Source organism: Cynara cardunculus, assembly GCF_001531365.2.
Source record: "Cynara cardunculus var. scolymus isolate 2C chromosome LG 15, CcrdV1, whole genome shotgun sequence".
NCBI classification, from domain to species: Eukaryota; Viridiplantae; Streptophyta; class Magnoliopsida; order Asterales; family Asteraceae; genus Cynara; species Cynara cardunculus.
The window spans coordinates 12,582,746-12,601,367 of NC_037542.1; the positions used below are offsets into that span (position 1 = coordinate 12,582,746).

At 37.9% G+C, this 18,622-nt stretch overlaps 2 protein-coding genes across 9 annotated transcripts; one reads left to right on the plus strand and one right to left on the minus strand.

Annotated features, from left to right (window-relative positions):
• Positions 1-152: 152 nt before the first annotated feature.
• On the plus strand, positions 153-15,800 carry LOC112528051. 8 transcript variants are annotated; one of them, XM_025138944.1, is made up of 26 exons: positions 153-386; positions 973-1,100; positions 1,829-2,477; positions 2,565-2,689; positions 2,793-2,887; positions 2,982-3,185; positions 3,702-3,792; positions 4,858-4,909; positions 7,059-7,124; positions 8,672-8,823; positions 9,316-9,386; positions 9,742-9,936; positions 10,257-10,298; positions 10,571-10,678; positions 10,880-10,969; positions 11,223-11,298; positions 11,629-11,725; positions 12,098-12,167; positions 12,735-12,911; positions 12,986-13,108; positions 13,294-13,377; positions 13,633-13,817; positions 14,468-14,606; positions 14,674-14,733; positions 14,912-14,983; positions 15,484-15,800. In XM_025138944.1, exons 3-26 carry the CDS (start codon positions 1,909-1,911, stop codon positions 15,589-15,591), a joined length of 3,051 nt encoding a protein of 1,016 aa, XP_024994712.1. In that variant the 5' UTR covers positions 153-386; positions 973-1,100; positions 1,829-1,908; the 3' UTR covers positions 15,592-15,800. The 8 variants fall into 8 exon arrangements, with proteins under 8 accessions (XP_024994712.1, XP_024994714.1, XP_024994711.1 ...); XM_025138946.1 differs by having other exon boundaries at positions 973-1,043; XM_025138943.1 differs by lacking the exon at positions 973-1,100.
• Positions 15,787-17,344, minus strand: LOC112528052. Its single transcript, XM_025138952.1, has one exon. It carries the CDS (start codon positions 17,247-17,249, stop codon positions 15,966-15,968), a length of 1,284 nt encoding a protein of 427 aa, XP_024994720.1. The 5' UTR covers positions 17,250-17,344; the 3' UTR covers positions 15,787-15,965.
• Positions 17,345-18,622: the final 1,278 nt, after the last annotated feature.

The following is an 18,622-nucleotide window of genomic DNA, read 5'->3' on the forward strand; positions in this document are numbered from 1 at the left end:
TGACCGTAAATATAGAGTTTAAGATTAGAGAAAAACAATCAATTGGTGGACACCACAACAATATTGGTTTTTTCAATGTACTTGTATACCTCATTCAAGGAACCCCGTAGTGTCACCCGCCATCCAAGACCTGAGCCTCCACACATTTGCTGTTTGGAACAGCGGAGAACCAAACCAATGTCTCCTTAGGTTAAACCAATAAACGCAATCAATTTTCAGCGCTTTTTCCTACCGATATCGAAGGCACCCAGATCCCTTTTAACCCTTGATAAGCGGTCCTTCATCCCTCTATCTATCCCTCTTCGTCTGTTTCAAACCCAAGGCGGTTTCTTGATTGAGTTCAGATTATCTTACTTCTTTCGCAGCAGAGATAAATGAATTAAAAGGTCTGATTCTTCTTGGATTGTTATCTGAAATTGCTAGACTTGTTCATCATTCAAATTTCATGTTTTCGCTATTTCCCCCTTTTTTTCTTTTAGGATGTCAATGTCATGTTAATTAAAGCTTCCCTCCATCCCAAGAAAGATTCAACTTTTGGTTTTTGTTACTTTCAGACATCGTATAATTCAAAACATGACATGGGTGTTTTTGCTTTTCTAGTTGGGTGATGTATTATTATGCTTTAATGGAAGAACCAATTCATAATCTGCAATAAAACCAATTCCTATTAGGATATGAAGTTAAGAGATGAGCTCATTTGACATCTAGATAGGCAGAGAGATAGTTATAGGGTTTGGTTTGGATGGATGTCATTTATATTGAAATGAAGAAATGGTAAGTTTATATTTTGTTTATGTGCTTTAACTACCACTTCCAATGTAGGGTGATTCATTGAATTGTGGAACAACTAGACTTTACAATTTTATAGAGGTGAAAGACTGAGAACTTTTAGATTCTGAATAGAAAAGGAATACCTACGAGTCAATTCGGGTTTGATTCTAGGATTAATATATGTAAATTTCCATTATGTAGGTTGTGGGTTGGGAGGCATTCGTTAAGAGCTAATGTAGTCTTGGGTTCCAGCTATCTGGCTCAAGTGACAGGTAAATAGAAGAACAATCAGACTGGTTCGGGAAAACCGGAAAAGGAGTATCTTTTAGGTAATTCTAAGTTTTTTAAGGGATGGGCTCAGTCCATAATTCAGATAGGTAGCCTGTGGCAGTTAGTTCGGTCGTGTTATTTTATTTGTTTGCAGGTCCTGAACCCTGAGGTTAAAGCACAATTAACAAGGAATGACAATTGTGACCGGATTTCAGTTGATAGTTAAAATATTTGAACTGCTTCCTGGTTCCAGTATTAGGCTGTATGTAGTGCTTTCGTTTTCTTAATTTCGGTCTTTTGACAGTAAGGGCCTATTTGTTAGCAGCTTAATGAGCTTAATGGGTTATGGGACTTGCAACTTATCCGGTCAGCCATACATGACTGTTGCTAGTGGCTTGATGATATAGAAAGTGGCTTGTTTGGTAGTGGCTTAATGATATAGAAAGTGGCTTAATGATATAGAAATGGCTTTTTCAGTAAGCTTCTAGGGGGAAGCTTTATGCAGAAAGCCAAGTTTTTTCTAAACCTTCCCCTCCCAATTAAAAAAACACTTTCCTTTCATCTATGAAAAAAGCCTCCCAAACAAAACCTTCCCACACAGACAACTCTTCCATACAGGTATTAACGGAAAACCAACCAAAAGGCCCCTAACATCACTTTGTTTTCAGCAAGTTACATGACATAAACAAGATGGAAACCCATCATTTAATCTATGTATAATATGTATACAAGGTTAACTTATATATATTTTTGTTTCTATTGTGCTCCTTGTTTTTCTATTACTCAGGTAGCGGGATCTAAGTTAATAAGCGTATTGGGGGCACCCATTGCCATCTTTTTAATCTATACAACGTGTGAGAGGCTCCAATGAATTCAGTGAGACTGAAGTATAAGAATAAAAGATGGGATCTCGTGTTTCAACCATACAAGTACTTAATTGGTTTAAATCATGGCCAGAAAACCGGTTATCGATCCATAAGCCGTTGCACTGTTGAAACAAACCGGTTTTCCGGGAGCGGTTTTATTAGAAGATATCTGTCAAATTCTTCAACCTTTTCTGGTTCTGCTGCTCCAAGGTTGCTTGCAGGATCATATGCAAATTCTAGTGGTTCTTTTCGATTTTATAGCTCAGAGGGTGATGGAAGAAATGCAAGCGAAGATAAACATGCGCCTCTGAAAGACGTATCCAAGTCTGAGAAGGGTAGCATCGGTAAAGAAAATATCAAGGAGCATGTGGATCACCATGATGCACATGCTCGTCTTGGAGAGCAAGATCAAAAGGAATGGCTTGTTAATGAGAAGTTGGCTATTGAAAGTAAAAGGAAAGAATCACCTTTTCTAACTAAACGGCAAAGATTCAAAAACGAGTTCTTACGAAGGGTTATTCCATGGGAGAAACAAACGGTCTCATGGGATACATTTCCTTACTACATACAGTAAGCACCAAGCTTTTTTTGTTAATGTTGTATGTTATTTGGCTGTCAAATTTTTTGCTTGTTTGATGCTAACTTATCCAATCACAGTGAACATTCCAAGAACCTTTTAGTGGAATGCGCTGCTTCTCATCTAAAACACAAGAAGTTTACTACCACATATGGTTCACGGCTAGATTCGTCAAGCGGGAAAATACTGCTTCAGAGCGTACCAGGTTTAGGCTATTGAATTTTCGTTTCGTTAATTTTTTTATTTTCAGAACGACCCCCGGTTGTAGTTGCTGAACGTGTGAATGGTTGATGATTCTGATGATGCAGGCACTGAGCTTTATCGAGAAAGATTCATTAGAGCACTTGCACGGGATTTACAAGTTCCCTTGTTGATTCTTGACAGTAGTGTTCTAGCTCCTTATGTAAGTGTATCTTAAGGCAGTCATTAGCTGTTCAAGGAATCCGCCAATCATTCTTTTTTCTCATGGTTCTCAAAGTTCTCGCTATTCGTTGCAGGATTTTGGTGAAGATAACTCCGAAAATGAATCAGATGATGAAGGTGAAGAGGTTACTTCAGAATCAGAAGTTGAGGATGAGGCAAGTAATGAGGAAGAGTGGACTAGCAGTGGTGAGTCGAGATCAGATGATGAGGACATTGAGGCTCGGGCAGAGGAAGCCCTGAAGAAGCTTGTTCCTGGGGGCATTGAAGAGTTTGCAAAGGTAAGATCTGAATATGATTGTTATTGATGTAGCAACCCGATTGGCTTGTCAAGGTTCGCCTTTTGGCAATTAGGAAATATATAGTGCAACTTATATATATATATATATATATATATATATATATATTCGTGAATTCAACCTTTTAATTTCTTTTGAAGAGAAGACCACTGCAAGGAGGTTAGTCGGCATCAAATAGCAACTTCGAAGTTAGAATGTAGGTTTTATAACAAGGAGAATAAAAAGTTCACTCAATTTTTTGAGGTTCTTAATTTTCCGACAATTATTTTGCAAAACAGGCAAACAGGCATCGTTGTAGTTATGTTTTAGTTTTCAAATAATGGGTTCACTTAGAAACTTTATAAATATCTTGGTCATGTGTCCTCAACAATGTGAATTACCTTATTTGAAGTTACATTTAGTTTAATTATTTATGTTACATAATGGGTTATGTGAATGGGATCTGAAAGCTGGTTAAGAGGAATATTTATGAAGTGTTTTATCCTCCATTTATGACAGAAGGTTGCTGTTGTTGGGGAGAGTTCCTCTGAATCTTCAAAGCAGGAGGAGGTGGAGTCTTCTGAGGAACCAAAGGAGCCATTAAAGAAAGGTAGATTTTTATGTTCTATGCTGGCTATTTTTGTTCATTTGAGTCCCTTATCTTTATGACTGACCACAATCAATCCATTGTAACTGATTAGTGCTTACATATATTTCATAAACCAACTGCGAACCATTTTGCTTTGTTTTTTGGTGGTCACTTAATTTCACGTGGTTTTTATCTACCGGCTTTCTCTTTCTAACTTTTAAAAGAATTCTTCTACCACCTTCTCTTAGATTGATTCTTACTCTTTGTTTTTGGGATGTCTTAAAGTGATGATATAATTTCTTCCAAGAAGAAAAACCTGTTGTCCATGTTTGGTGCATTTTTATCCCATCAAATCAAGGGGAATGGAAATCAGGGAGATGAGACAAGATTAACAAATTACTAAAATGCCCATGTGACCATGTCAAATTAAAACCTTAAAACCTTGCAGTAGCACAATTCTTTCACACGCCTACCTCGCTCTTGCCAGTCCCGTCCAGTCCCTTATGTGTATCAAGCGCACCCTACATAAAATTTGGCAGGACTTCGGCAATTGATGTGACCAAGGCTTAAGAAAATGAAAGTTCAAGATTGAATGATTTGTTTATATTTCTTTTCTCCATCTTTTGTCCTTTTAGTCCGGGGAACTTTGTCCATTCCTAAGTGTGTTGGATTCTCCCAGATTAATTCTAACCCTTTGTTTTTGGGATGTCTTAAAGTGATGATATCATTTCCTCCAAGAAAATGAAAGCAACATTTCAAGATCATATGATTTGTTTATAATTATCTTTCCCCATCTTTCCCAAATGTCATTTTAGTCTGGGGAACTTTATCCATTCCTAAACGCGTTGAATTTTTCTTATTATATTGGGGCAGAGGATGCATTTATATGTGTCCTATATAATTACTGTCCAAAGGTTTAATCAATTATATATTTGATTTCGTGTTCTTGTGTATGATCGCTAAAATCCATATATACATCCCATTAGAATTTTGCGAATTCCCTTTTGGGTTTTCATTGATTAGTAGTTTTTCCTATTCTTTGTTTAGCGTGGGGACAACTAATTATTCTTATATACTCTTAACTAGGGGATCGTGTCAAGTACGTTGGGCCTTCCGTCCATGTGGAAGAAGATACCAGGTAATTGTTTTTCTCTGTATCCTTCATTAGTAGTTCCCATCCCCAACTAGTGGCTGTATATACTTTATTTGCCATTTCTTTTTGTGCAGAACTTCTTAGAAATATTGCTATATAAACAATGTTCTTCTTTGCTCCAGTAGAGATTCTACTTGATGCTTTACAGATTCATTGTGCGAGTGGGTAGTGAATGTGAACTTTACTTCTTACGTGGTCTCTCCGTGTGGACTTATGTTTTTTTTTTTGCTTGTGAGCATATCTATACTATCTTATTAAGCAAATTTAACAAAAGTCTTAAAGTCTTAAAATTCTAAATGACCAAAATACCCTTTATACTCACTTTTTCACTTTTTCACCCCCTTCTCTTCTCACATATACTCACCCTCTCACAACCGATTTTTTTAAAATTATAATTTTAAATTTACATTTTATACCCCTATAATTAATTAATTAATTTACTTTATGTCTTTCACTTTTAAATGTTTCATTTTAAACATTTATCAAATTAACATACATAATCGTATATCAATTAAAACATGTTTAAAAAATACATTTTTATTTTAACAAGTTACACCATTATAATCGTCTCGTTAATACCTTCGAAATGAGTCCAATATTGAATAGTTTTTGACTTAGTTATATTTATATATTATATATACTGTGAAAAAATATTTTTAATTTTTAATATTTACGATTTATATTTTTATAGTTATTTATTTATATAAATACTATATATTTTGGGGTTAGGTTATCTAAATTGCACTGTATAATATGTTTTGAATTAATATGTTCTTGGGTTTTTTTTGAAATATATATACATGTATTAATTCAACCTTAATCTGAGTTTCTAGACAAGAAAGAGGGTAAACAGTTGAAATTTCATTCTAAAACCCAACTTTTTTTGTCTTTTCATGGCTTATGATCTGTTAAATTTATAGTTTTCTTTATTGGTTTTGAGTGTTTATCTTAAAACTCAAGTTTCTTGATTCTTTGCTCTTGGTGTAAATCGAACACATTTGTTGAGTCGTTTAAATATGTTGGATTTTAAATATATTGGATTTTAAACTGTCATACAATGTTTTTCATCGATAGTCTGTAATTGGAACCATAACTCTTATTTATTCAAATTGTATTAATATGTAAAGACCAAGTGTAACCTATATCATCGTTAAATCTTATCTTATAAAATCAGTGGAACTTCAAAATCGTTAAAATTCATGGCTTCCGCCGCATTGCGGGGTACACAACTAGTAATACATTTACTTATAGGATATTGGTTGTGATTTTTAAACATTTAGGCATGTGGATCCAGAATAATTTCTGAGCGGGGGCACAAAATAATTAACATAATATAAAATAAAGCAAAAGTTAATTATATAAAGTACGGTTTAAATTAAAAACGACAAAGTTGGTTTTTTGCAAGTGTTTTCTTTTTCTTGCTTTTGTTACCAAAAAATTTAAAAAGAGCCAAAGGGATTCGTACTTGCAACCTGTAATGCTACATGCAATGACACTACCAGTAGGCTGCAACCATTTTTTATTAACTTAGGGGCCGTTTACCAAATGCTTACCCCTAAGAGTCACCACCCTCGCTTACCTTGTCGGGTAACATTCTCGGCCATCAAAATGGATTTTTGGTAAGCGTCTCTTCCCTGGTAAGCGCTAACTAAGTAAGAGTCTTCTCCCTCACTTATTGGGTATCCTTGCTATGCCTTTTACCGGGTAAGAGTCTTGGTCCTTGCCATGCTCACCCAGTAAGGTTAGTGCACCCAATAGGCGTTTGGTAAACGGCTCCTTAAGGAACCACACATCAAATTAGAGCGGGTGCATGGGCACCCCCTAGCCTAAGCCTAAATCCGCGCCTGCATTTAGCTATGCGATTTCTTTTTCTTGTGGGGTGGGGTTGTTCGTGATCTTCAACGCCAATGCATGTTTGAGGTTGCAAAAAATGTAGTCTAGCTGATGGTATTAAGACTACTCTAGTTTGGAATGATCTAGGGATTAGCATACTTAAAAGTAGGTAAAAAACCTATCATGCTGAGAAAGGGTTGTGGTATCAATGTGCATCTGTTGAAAAGCCGTTCAGCTTAAGAATCCCCATCAAGTACGACTTTAGACTCACATGCTTACTTACATATCCAATGCATCACAGGATTTTATTGGGGTCGATAGCAACATCTGATGGTACAAGAAAAGCATATACCGTTATCTCGCGCAGGTGGGTTGGTAAGTCGTACTGATGTATGGAGGAAGAATCATATATGCCATGTTTTCTCGTATTCAATTGACGAACATAATTAATTTCTTAGGGACCCAATCTCTTTCCCTTTTAGACATTCTCTTGCATAAAAAAACAAGTGAAGTTTAAGATGCATTTCTTTAATCCAATTTATTTCATTTTTCGCCAACGATTTCCATGATGTGAGGATAAATGCATGTACATCAAGATTCTAAAATTTCATATATATATATATATATATATATATATATATTTCTTGGGCAGAACAAAGAAATCCCAATTGTGAATGGGTGATTAATTGAAAATTAGTAAAAGGAAAACACTAAAGCACAAGATTGGGGAAGTATCAAAAAACAACACAATCACCTATGGATACCGGAAAGTACATATTTTAAAAAATAAATAATATAAAAGGTGCTGGGATAACAATGAGAAGATCATAAGTGATGATTGACAAAGATAGAAAGCCTGTGGGCGAGTTGGGGAAGTTGACACAAGTTTCTTTCTATTATGGTGACCGGGCTAGGTGTTTGGATGTTCATCGTATGTTGGGATATCAGGTGCCTAAGATTCCTTTCTTTTTGTGTTTAATTTAGGGCCGATTTAACAAGATGTACGGGGCGAGAGTGTTAGTGGTTTTGTAATAGTAGGATAGATGAAATGGTGGCATGAAAAGGGAGTCTTATGGAACAGAAAAAAATGACTTAAGTTGAAGGAGAAGTTTACACCAAAAGGACAGTGGCATGCGGTTTATGGTTAGAATGTTTGCCACAACATGAGGCAGGTCTGTAAGATTGAAAGTAGCGGAAATGCGAACACCCAAGGATGACTTGAGTTGGATGTAGGATAAGGATATTCTGGGAATGATTAGCATCCCAGACCTTATTTCCGAGTGGGATAGATTGGGTTCGTTTGGTTGGTTTTGGGACACTTAGCATGGATTCTAGCCAAAATGGTAGTTAATGGGTTGACGTGATTCCAATGTGGATTTTTGGATGCATCAGGAAGTGGAGACAAGAACCTGGAGGAGGGCATCAGGGTCGACGAGAGGGAGGATCAGAATGAATTTTGTGGGTGAAATTATTTTCTACATGCTTTTAGTTGCTGCAGTTCTTGGTACTTCATGAAACAAATTTTCAACATGCTTCCTTTCCTTGAATTGCTTTTCAAGGATAAGTGATGTTCATCCTCTATAACGTAGAAATTCATTTAAGATATTTGTGTTTACCCACAAAAGTGTTGTTTATGCATGGCAAAAAGGTGCATTTTGATCATCATAGCTTCGTCTGTTTCTGTTATGCTTAACTGTTCTTGATTTCGCCCTCTTGCCAACTGTTGAAGCATATGGTTACCGACTTGGTTTTACCTATCTTTGGTTGCAGTTTCTGAAAGTTATTCTCTTTTTCAGCTCTTGTCGTTATCTAGCATTTTTGGAATTTCATTACAAGCGACAAATAGCTATTTATGAACATTGGATTTAATCTCATTCTTTTGTAAATTTTCTTCTTCTTCTTCTTCTTCTTCAGACCCTTAGCCACCGGTCAACGTGGGGAGATTTATGAGATTAATGGGGAAAGAGTTGCGGTTATTCTGGATAGTACAGAAGATAAGGCAGACGACGTGAAAGACAACGAGAAACTTGAGCAATCTGCTAAACCATCGATATACTGGATTCATGGTAAATTTTGCATATCTTATTGAGTTTTGCAAGAAATATCGATGCTTTTAAATGCAACTTTTTAGATATGATGGAAGTTAAATACATCCGTGGAGAGAAATATAAGACCTTTTTAGACATGATAAAAGTTAAATTAGTGACTTGAAACATCATCTTAAAGCCAAAGTCGAGTCTTCTATTGTTGTTTGTTTTGGGTAACAGTGGGTGTCCAAGCCAGCTTGTGTGCACCTTAACTAATCCCATGGGGCCCAGAAGATACTAGCCCGGAAAATCCACAACATGAGGAATCTCGATTTAGCGACCGATAGGGAGGAGTCCCAAGGCCTAGCCTTTATTGACTAGTTGATCAGTTTACTTGCTCATGATCAACAGTACAAGATTAGTCATGTTCTTTTCGTTATGAACTATACATGACTAGAGATATAATGACTTTCGTAATCCTAATTTTTGTCGGTTTGTTGTGGTGATGAGGGATCTATTGTTTGTTTGTAGCTAAGCATGTCGAGCGTGATTTTGATACTGAAGCCGAGGACTCTTATATTGCAATGGAGGCACTATCCGAGGTTACATATGCGCTTCTATAGTTTCTACTAAAGCAAATTGCATGAGAATGCAACGTAATCTGATTCGATTCCTATTTTGTGTAACGTACTTCCGAAACTTTCATTTTGTTTCCTTAGATCTGACATCTCAAACATTTAGGTACCTGGTTTATATATATGAGAATGCATGAAAATTCGATGTACTTTGGTCCAGTTCCTATTTTTTGTATTTGGTCTAAATGTTTGAGATATCACGTCTGAGGTTTCAAAATTAAGGTTTTGAAAGTATTTGCTCTTTTTACCATGTTAAGTTTAAAAAAAACATGAAAAGTAAAACGCTTATTTTATTTGTTATTTCCCTTTATCATGATTGCAGGTGTTGCGCTCTGTGCAACCTCTGATTGTGTATTTTCCAGACTCATCTTTGTGGTTGTCGCGAGCTGTTTCAAAGTCAAACCGCAAAGAGTTTGTGCATAGGCTTCAGGAAATGTTTGACCAGATTTCGGGGCCCGTTGTTTTGATATGTGGGCAAAACAAAGTCGCTACTGGATCAAAGGAGAAAGAAAAATTTGTAAGCTGAATTCTGCATCATGCTTGTGTGTTTCCTTTCTGTTGCTAAGGTTCTTTTGTGATGCTTCCTCCGTGTCGACTTTCCAATTCTATCCTTAATTATGAGGTCGAGAAATTCATTACTTCCTCTATTGTAAGGGTAAAATTGTCATTTAGTTAATCAAAACATGTAATAGTTACACATTTCTAAAACTATGTGCCTTTTTCATCGTGGACATTTATTTTGGTACGGAGGTAGTATGTGTTTCTAGATTCTTCTATTTCGTTCTTCCGTATTAAAAAGATTTGGTAATGCTTTTCTTTTGCCTTCTCTTTTGTCAGCAGACTATGATCCTTCCAAATTTGGGCCGTCTTGCGAAGTTGGTAAATTCGCTAATTTTTTCCAGAATAATATGTGTTATTATTTCTGTTGGGACAGGTTCATTTAGGAACCTTGAATATTGTAGGAACCAGAAACCACCCTTTTTTGTGTGTATTCATGATGAATATTATTCATCATGAATATCTGTTACGATATTCATCATGAATACTTACAAAAAAGGGTGGTTCCCGGGTTCCTAAATGAACCTCCCTCTATTTCTATTGATGACCAAAACATTCATTAACTGCAATTGTTACTTTCACTCTTTCTTCAGCCTCTCTCGTTGAAGCGACTTACTGAGGGACTGAAGCCGACGAGAAGGCCAGAGGATAACGACATTTATAAGCTATTCACAAATGTTATGTGTCTGCATCCTCCAAAGGTATATTTATACTCGCTCCGTCCCAAAACAAGTGTCCACATTTCTATTTTTAGTTTGTTCCAAGAATACGTGCCCACTTGCAAAACTAATCATCGTACACTTAAGTAGACAGCCATTTTTATTAAGCCGGAAGCTTAAGTATAGAGCCATTCTTATTAAACTTACAGTTACCTTCCATTTTATTCGTCTTTTTTCTTGCAGGAAGAAGACCCACTTAGAGTATTCAATAAACAAATTGATGAAGACAGACGAATTGTTATATCACGAAGTAATATAAATGAATTGCATAAGGTATACAACTATATATCTTCTATTAAAGTGAAATATTGGAAGTATATAATACTTATATGTGCAAAACTCACACCCACTCCTCACCGTTGGTGAGACTTGAACCCTTGACCTCGAGGGAGGTTGGGATCTACCAGTAAACCCGGTACCATTGGGCCACAAAATTGCACTATAATGCCATGAATCCATGAATGCGTTACTCATTTTTGGTTGATGTCTTTTGTCTACGAGTATCTAAACTACACGTATGTTTCAGGTTCTTGATGAAAATGAACTGTCTTGCATGGATCTCTTGGAAGTGAACACCGATGGAGTGATACTAACAACGAAGAGTAAGATTCGTGTAAAACTATATAAATGATAATTGTGTGAAATTCATGAATTATCATCTTAATTTAATTATCGTTTTCTACTCCAGTAATCATCGTTTGCTAAAGTTCTGGTTCTAGGAAGATCAATCTTGCCCTTAGGACAATGAATATATATCCATTGGAATACATAATATCGGGTCATTTTCAACCAATTGGTTTTGAGATGGGTCCTATTGGTGGATATGTAGCCTAATTCGAGTCGAAACCAACCCTCGACTTTGTGGATTCGAACTTCGTAAGAATTTGGTTATAGCTTAATGTTAATATTGGAAAACTGTTTTAAATTTGCAGAAGCTGAGAACGTTGTTGGCTGGGCCAAAAATCATTACTTATCCACTTGTGCTCTTCCTTCCATCAAGTCGGATAGATTAAATTTGCCCCGCGAAAGGTATTCATCCCTCTTAAGTATTTTTGCTTAGCCATTATTCGGTCGGTTAATCTGTTTTCTTTCATTTAATCTATCGCTTTATTTTCGCACTTCTTCTCAGGTCGGGGGTCTTCACGAAAACAACCGCTCTACTCTTTGAGCGTAGAGATTAGGTCTATGTACATCCCTCCGATCCCACCTATGGGTGGGATATGCCGGCTCTTTTGGTTTGGTTTGGTTGGGTTCGGGTTTTTTGTGGGCCCAGGTTTATGAATTGGGAACTTTTGTACCACAAAATGGAGTTGAGAAATGAATTAATATGGAGCTAAAACAATTGGCTCTGGACTTTCTTGCATTGTTTCCTCTAAGCTGACAAACCTTTTCAACATGCAGCCTTGAAGTTGCAATCCTGCGGCTAACCGAGCAGGAATCGATATCTAAGAAGCCTGCACAAAACCTAAAGGTCTGTTAAGAAAACTTCAGTCCTTTATGTATCTCTTTGAGGGTCTTCATGGAAACAACCGCTCTACTTTGTGAGGTGGGGGTCAGGTCTATGTACACCTTACCCTCCCAGACCCCTCCTCCGGGTGGGATATACTGAGCTTGTTTGGTTTGGAGGTCAGGTCTACGTACATCTTACCCCTCCTTGACCCCACCTCTATGTGGGATATACTGGACCCATTAGATTTAGAGGTCGTGTCTACATACATCTTACCCTCCCAGACCCCACCTCTGGCGAGGTATATTGGGCTTGTCTGATTTGGGAATCAGGTCTACATACATCTTACCCTTCTAGACCCCACCTCCAGGTGGGATATACTTGGCTCGTTTGGTTTGGAGGTTAGGTCTACGTACCTCTTACCTCTGCCAGTTCCCACTTCCAGGCGGGATATATTGGGGTCGTTTGGTTTGGAGGTCAGGTCTACATACATCCTACCCCTCCCTTACCCCACTTCTAGGTGGGATATACTGTGCTCGTTTGGTTTGTGATGCCAACTGTAAACATATGTAACACGGTGACTTGTGACAGAACCTCGCCAAGGATGAGTACGAGAGCAACTTTATATCAGCAGTAGTCCCTCCTGGTGAAATTGGTATCAAGTTTGACGACATTGGTGCTCTTGAGGATGTGAAGACAGCGCTACATGAACTCGCCATTCTTCCAATGAAAAGACCTGAACTTTTCTCTCGTGGAAATCTATTGCGGGTACTTTGTTTTATTCTTTGGCGTGTTATTTGGTCATTCTGCTCGTTGAGTAGCTAACGAAAGCCTTTTGTCAGCCTTGCAAAGGGATATTGCTTTTTGGGCCTCCTGGAACCGGGAAAACGCTACTTGCCAAGGCACTTGCAACTGAAGCCGGAGCCAACTTTATCAGCATAACTGGTTCCACACTTACATCTAAGGTAATGATACTCCGTTACAATATTTAAGACACTTTTTTGCTGGAAACACGAAGAAAGTACCGGAAATCAACCTATTTTCTATAGCTTGTAACAAATATCGCTTTACCCATGTGATATTTTCGTGCATAGGCCGAATGATTCCTCTACTGATATCGACTTGTCATTCCTATTGTTCTTTTATGCAGTGGTTTGGTGATGCTGAAAAACTTACGAAGGCCCTCTTCTCGTTTGCCAGCAAGTTGGCTCCTGTAATTGTTTTCGTTGATGAGGTGAGAGTTACTTTATGAGCCGAAACCAATGAATATTCATAATGAATTACATGAATATTCGTTATGATTCATAGTATTCATTGGTTCTTCGGTCTTAAAATATTTACAGTTCTCAAATGGGCTTTCCTCTATGTATGTATATATGTATGTATCTTTTTGACATTCTGTTCTTTAAAATGGATACATACTTTTTAGCTTGATATCTTTCTGTTATTCTCAAGTTTAGTTTGATATTGTTTGGTGGATGTTAAACAGGTTGACAGTTTGCTTGGTGCCCGTGGAGGGGGTTTCGAGCATGAGGCTACCAGAAGAATGCGGAATGAGTTTATGGCAGCATGGGATGGATTGAGATCGAAAGATAGTCAGAGGATCCTCATCCTTGGTGCCACAAACCGACCGTTTGATCTTGATGATGCTGTGATTCGTCGATTACCACGAAGGTAAGATAGTATTACGGGTGCGTTTGGTACACGAGATAGGACAAGACCCGAGGGGGAGAAACAATGCATTTTTTCTGTCTCATCAAAATAGGTGGAACAAAAACTAGGGAGATAGAGACAAGATTGATAAATTAGATCAAATTTAAATCCTAAAACCTCCGCGGACCCAGGAGCAGGTGCATCTTTAAGGTGGATAAAAGGCCTGTAAAGTCGCCGGTTTACCGGGGAAAGTCAATTTTATCGATTTGGGGAATAAAATATATATTTTTAAATGGAATCGACCTTTTGAGCCAGACGCAAGACTATGTCTTAGACATAAGCCCAATGTGTTTTTAGTTGAATTCCACCGTTTCAGTTTTTTGGTTGATGTCCCTTGTGTTTTCTAATTTCCTGGAGCACCCTTCAAAGTTCAGCGTGTGCACCTTTCATATCCCAAAAATAATTCTACTTGTGAAAAGCGGTTGAGCGGGTGCACAGGACCCCCTGGGTCCTTCATAGGTCCGCCCTGCTTGAATTCTTTCACCCGTCTACCTCACTCTTTCTTATCCAGTCTTGTCCAGTCTCGTCACCCTAAAGAACATTGCCTATGTTATGACTGAAGAGTCAAATATCTCCGTTGCCTATATGATGCTTATGGAGTTGGTTCTTAGGATTTACGTGGACCTGCCAGATGCCGACAATAGATTGAAGATACTGAAAATATTTCTCGCTCAAGAGAACGTAGAACCCGGTTTTGATGTACGAAGTCTTGCAAATGCTACTGAAGGATATTCGGGAAGCGACTTGAAGGTAATCTCTCCTTTTGCAACTAATTCGGCTTTGTTACGTTTTTTTGATTATATATTTTTTTTTCCAGAACCTTTGTATTGCTGCAGCATATAGACCCGTTCAAGAACTTCTTGATGAAGAAAAGAAAGTAAGCTTTTCTTCGACCATATAACTCATCGTGTTTGCGTTTCTGTTCCATTCTTCCCTTGCCCTGAATCAGTTCAAACCTACAAAAATATGTTCGTCGATCTCATTTTGCATCTGTGGTTTCGACTCGTGTGTGTTCGTGCACATTCATATGTAATATTTAAGCAACATTTTTGCAGGGAAAGAAATCTGATACAACTCCAGCATTAAGACCGCTTCATTTGGATGATTTCATTCAATCCAAAGCCAAGGTAAACTATCTTCGTGATTTGTATGTCTGTCTCTTCATTTCCTAGAATTCAGGTAATGCATTCGTTACCACAATATCGGTTTTACAGGGCGTCAAATATGTCTAAATGTCTCGATACACTACTTCAAATGGCTCCAGTTTACCACACAATTGTGCGTCCAATGTAGAAGTGTTAGAAGAGGATTTTAGGACGTATTTAAGTATCCTAACAAGTTTTTATTTTTACAGGATACCTATGACATTTCTTAAAGATGTTCTATAAACACATTTTTTTATACTCGACAATTTTATTTTTAGAATACTTTCTCAAATAATTCGAAAGTGTCATAAAAAACTTGTTCGGATGTCTAAAATCATCCTTGCTATATATAGGATGCATAATTATTTGGTCCTATAAACCTGAGTTCCATAAACCTTGCTTATTATGATATTTAGCCATATTTGGAAACATAAAAACCAATTTTGTTAATAGCTCACTAATGTTACATCCTCAAAATGTAGGTCGGGCCATCCGTTGCCTACGATGCAGCAAGCATGAACGAACTCAGGAAATGGAACGAACAGTACGGAGAAGGCGGAAGCAGGAGAAAATCGCCATTTGGCTTTTGAAGCTACCAACAATATGGGATTTGTTTTGAAAATTAGAATATACCATAGCTAGTAACCTTAGTAGCCATAATCATCAATGGAGGAAAGTTGCATCTGGGCATGATTCATGTATTCTAGTCACACTAACTGTAAAAGATGATAGATAGCAGCTGATACCAACATAACTTTTAACTTTGTTTTCTTACAAATTTTCCATTTATTTCATAAACTTTCATCTTTATCTACAGATTTTGCATCTGGGCATGATTATAAGATAATATTGCTAGCAAAAGCCATGAGAATCGTTTCTTGAATGCAGAAAATAGATTTATTTTACTACTGCTACTGCATTTCGAACTAATTTGTGGAAACGAACCTCGGCCATTGCGAGTTACTCATCGAACGAGTCCCAAATTGAGGATTCCCCAAGAAGTTTCCGGCCATGATTTCTCCTTGGCTTTCATGACCAGAACCCTACACCATGAAATCCAACCTTCCCATGACATTCTTTTATCCCATGGACTTCCCCATTCTAACAGAAGCTTCAGCCCTTCTTCCGCTTCCTTCTCCGCCTCTTCGAACCTCCCTTGGCTAAGATAAATCTGCCCCAAAACCACATGTGGCTCTCCCACGAATGGGTTCTTCTCCAAACTCCTTTTCAATTGCTCTTCACACCCGTTCAACCCTCTCTTTGAAACTTCACAAACACCTTCCCAGTACAGATCTCTTGCCTCTATCTGATCCTTGGCGCTCAAAATCTTGGTGCAATTTTCGAGAATTGGTGGTGTCACAAGCTCCAGTTCATCATCTCGGTTGTTGGCCGACGGTGATTGTAATTGTGGTTGTTCGATCGAGTACAATTGTTCTTCTCTGACGATCAGTGTGTAAATTGCTCCCATCCTTGATATGGAATTCATCCATAGTCCTGGCTTTCCATCCCCCGGCCATAACGCGGTTGCCCAATCGTTACCGGAAAACTTGAGCATTCCATCTGAATTATCGAACAATACATCCTGAAAACTGAACAGCTGATCGCTGAAATCGGCAATCGTCATGAGCAGGAAAGTCGCTACTACCTTCCTCGACAGATGCACGTCTTCGCCTGTTTTAATATGCTTCAGTACGATCCCATCTGCAGGCAAAATAGACTGCAATTTCTTCCTCCACCCTTGAATTTCATCCCCAATCTCCAAAACCCCTTTTTTTGCATTAATCAACGATCTCTCAGAATCCTTCAGGTGTTGAACAAGTTCCGATTCATCCGAGTATTGGAACAACAGATCATCATGGATGAGCTGTTGGCGAGGCACGACACAGAACAAGTGGATCAACCGCTCCGCCGCCTCACCGACGTGTTCCCGAACTGTGTCGCGGCCAGTCGAAGGGTCGAAGATGGCGAGGTTTACGTAAGAATTAGAGTAAGCGGAATGGAAGAGACCGCAGAGGCATACCGCGTCTGGCACACCCCATAGCTTGAGGATGCGATAGATATCAACGAGATGATCGAGGAAGCTGCCGTGCTTGTGCCAGCACTCGCCGGCTCCGACGGATTTCAAGACGGCGATGAGGGAGGGTAGTTTGACATCGACGTTCTCGAATTGTCGCCGGAGGAACGGTCGTGCCGATTCCAGCAGGGTTTGCAGATGAGGGGTTTGTGGTCCAGAGGTTGCAGACGGCATCGTTTGGTCTGTTGTGGACGATAGAGACGAGTCGATGATGATGTATCGTAATAGTGCATGGCAAGGATAAGGTTTAAAAATAAAATATAAAGTAAACTACAAATCTGGTCCTTATGGTTTGTGAAAAATAACAATTTTAGTCCCTGTAGTTTTGAAACTATAAGATCATCACCATAGTTTGCAAAAAACGTTTGGATTTAATTCTTCTTTCTAACGGCTGTTAAAAATTCAGTTAAATGACAAACTTTTTCTTTTTTTTTAATCCATTTTTGGTCTTTTACCCAAAATCAATGGAAAGCTGTATAAAAAATAATAATTTGTGTAGTTTGTGAATACAAGTGATATGTTCAGATTTAGTTTGTGTTCACAAGTTATAACAGATCTCGTAGATTTAGAGTGTGTTCGTAAACTACTTTTTTGGGTTTAAATTGGATCTCATGAACTAACAAGTTGTAGAAGGAGGCCCCTAGGGAAATTAATTAAAAATGTCATTTTCAGACTTTGGATTCATCTCTTAGTCATTTCTCTTTCAATATTTCAAAAATGTTATAACCTTCGCAAATAGGAACTTCTCAACTTACAGAGGGATCAAAGTGTAAAAAAAAAAGTTTCTGAATCAGATTCGCAAGTGTAGGGACCAAATCTATAAATTCGTCCTAGCACTTCCGCCCGCCACTCGTGGACCTTTATCTAATTTACAGATTTGGCTCTTGTACTTGTGGATCTGTTTCAAATTTCTTTTACCTTTTGACCCCTCGGTAAGTTGAGCAGGTGTCACTGTGGAGGTAGTGATATTTTTGAAATTTGAGAAGAGAAATAGTTAAAAGATGAAATCATAGCCTGAAAATGGTCATTTTTATTAATTTCTCCAAATTTTATCTACGTCTACAAGTTTGAGTCGTATTTTCGTTTTTCGTCATTTTTGGAGCATCGGTTTTTCTTGCCTAATCCTTGTTCTCCATTTACATGTTGTTATACGACGTACATTTTGTAAGGGTGTCCGGGCCAAAGCCCGACTAATCCCCGACAAATTTGGAGCTAAACATGGCCCCACTTAAATGTCGCCAACACTCCCCTCCCAGGGTTCGAACTCGGGTTCATGACTATGTCATACCCAAGCCTTTACCACTAGGCTGGAAGGTCTTTGACAAAAAAAATTAATAGCAACAAAAAAATTAATTAAGTAATACATACAGTTGTGTGAAACTAAGCGAATATGAGTGTTAGTATCTAAAACATATCTCCATCTTTTTCGAACACAATTTATTAGTTTGTTATATGTATTTATGTATCAATAATTCAATTTCAATCATTTAAAAAACATTGACAGGCAACCAGTCAACTCAAGCCAACCTGCAAATGTTGGGTTGTGT

What these genes read in the sequence shown, in the direction of transcription:
- LOC112528051 (XM_025138944.1), top strand. Translation starts at nt 1,909, where the DNA reads ATGAATTCAGTGAGACTGAAGTATAAGAATAAAAGATGGGATCTCGTG. An exon ending in ACTGCTTCAGAGCGTACCAG is followed by an intron (nt 2,690 to 2,792) that starts GTTTAGGCTATT and finishes CTGATGATGCAG; the next exon opens with GCACTGAGCTTTATCGAGAA. An exon ending in CTCGTGGAAATCTATTGCGG is followed by an intron (nt 12,912 to 12,985) that starts GTACTTTGTTTT and finishes GCCTTTTGTCAG; the next exon opens with CCTTGCAAAGGGATATTGCT.
- LOC112528052 (XM_025138952.1), bottom strand. Translation starts at nt 17,249, where the DNA reads ATGCCGTCTGCAACCTCTGGACCACAAACCCCTCATCTGCAAACCCTG.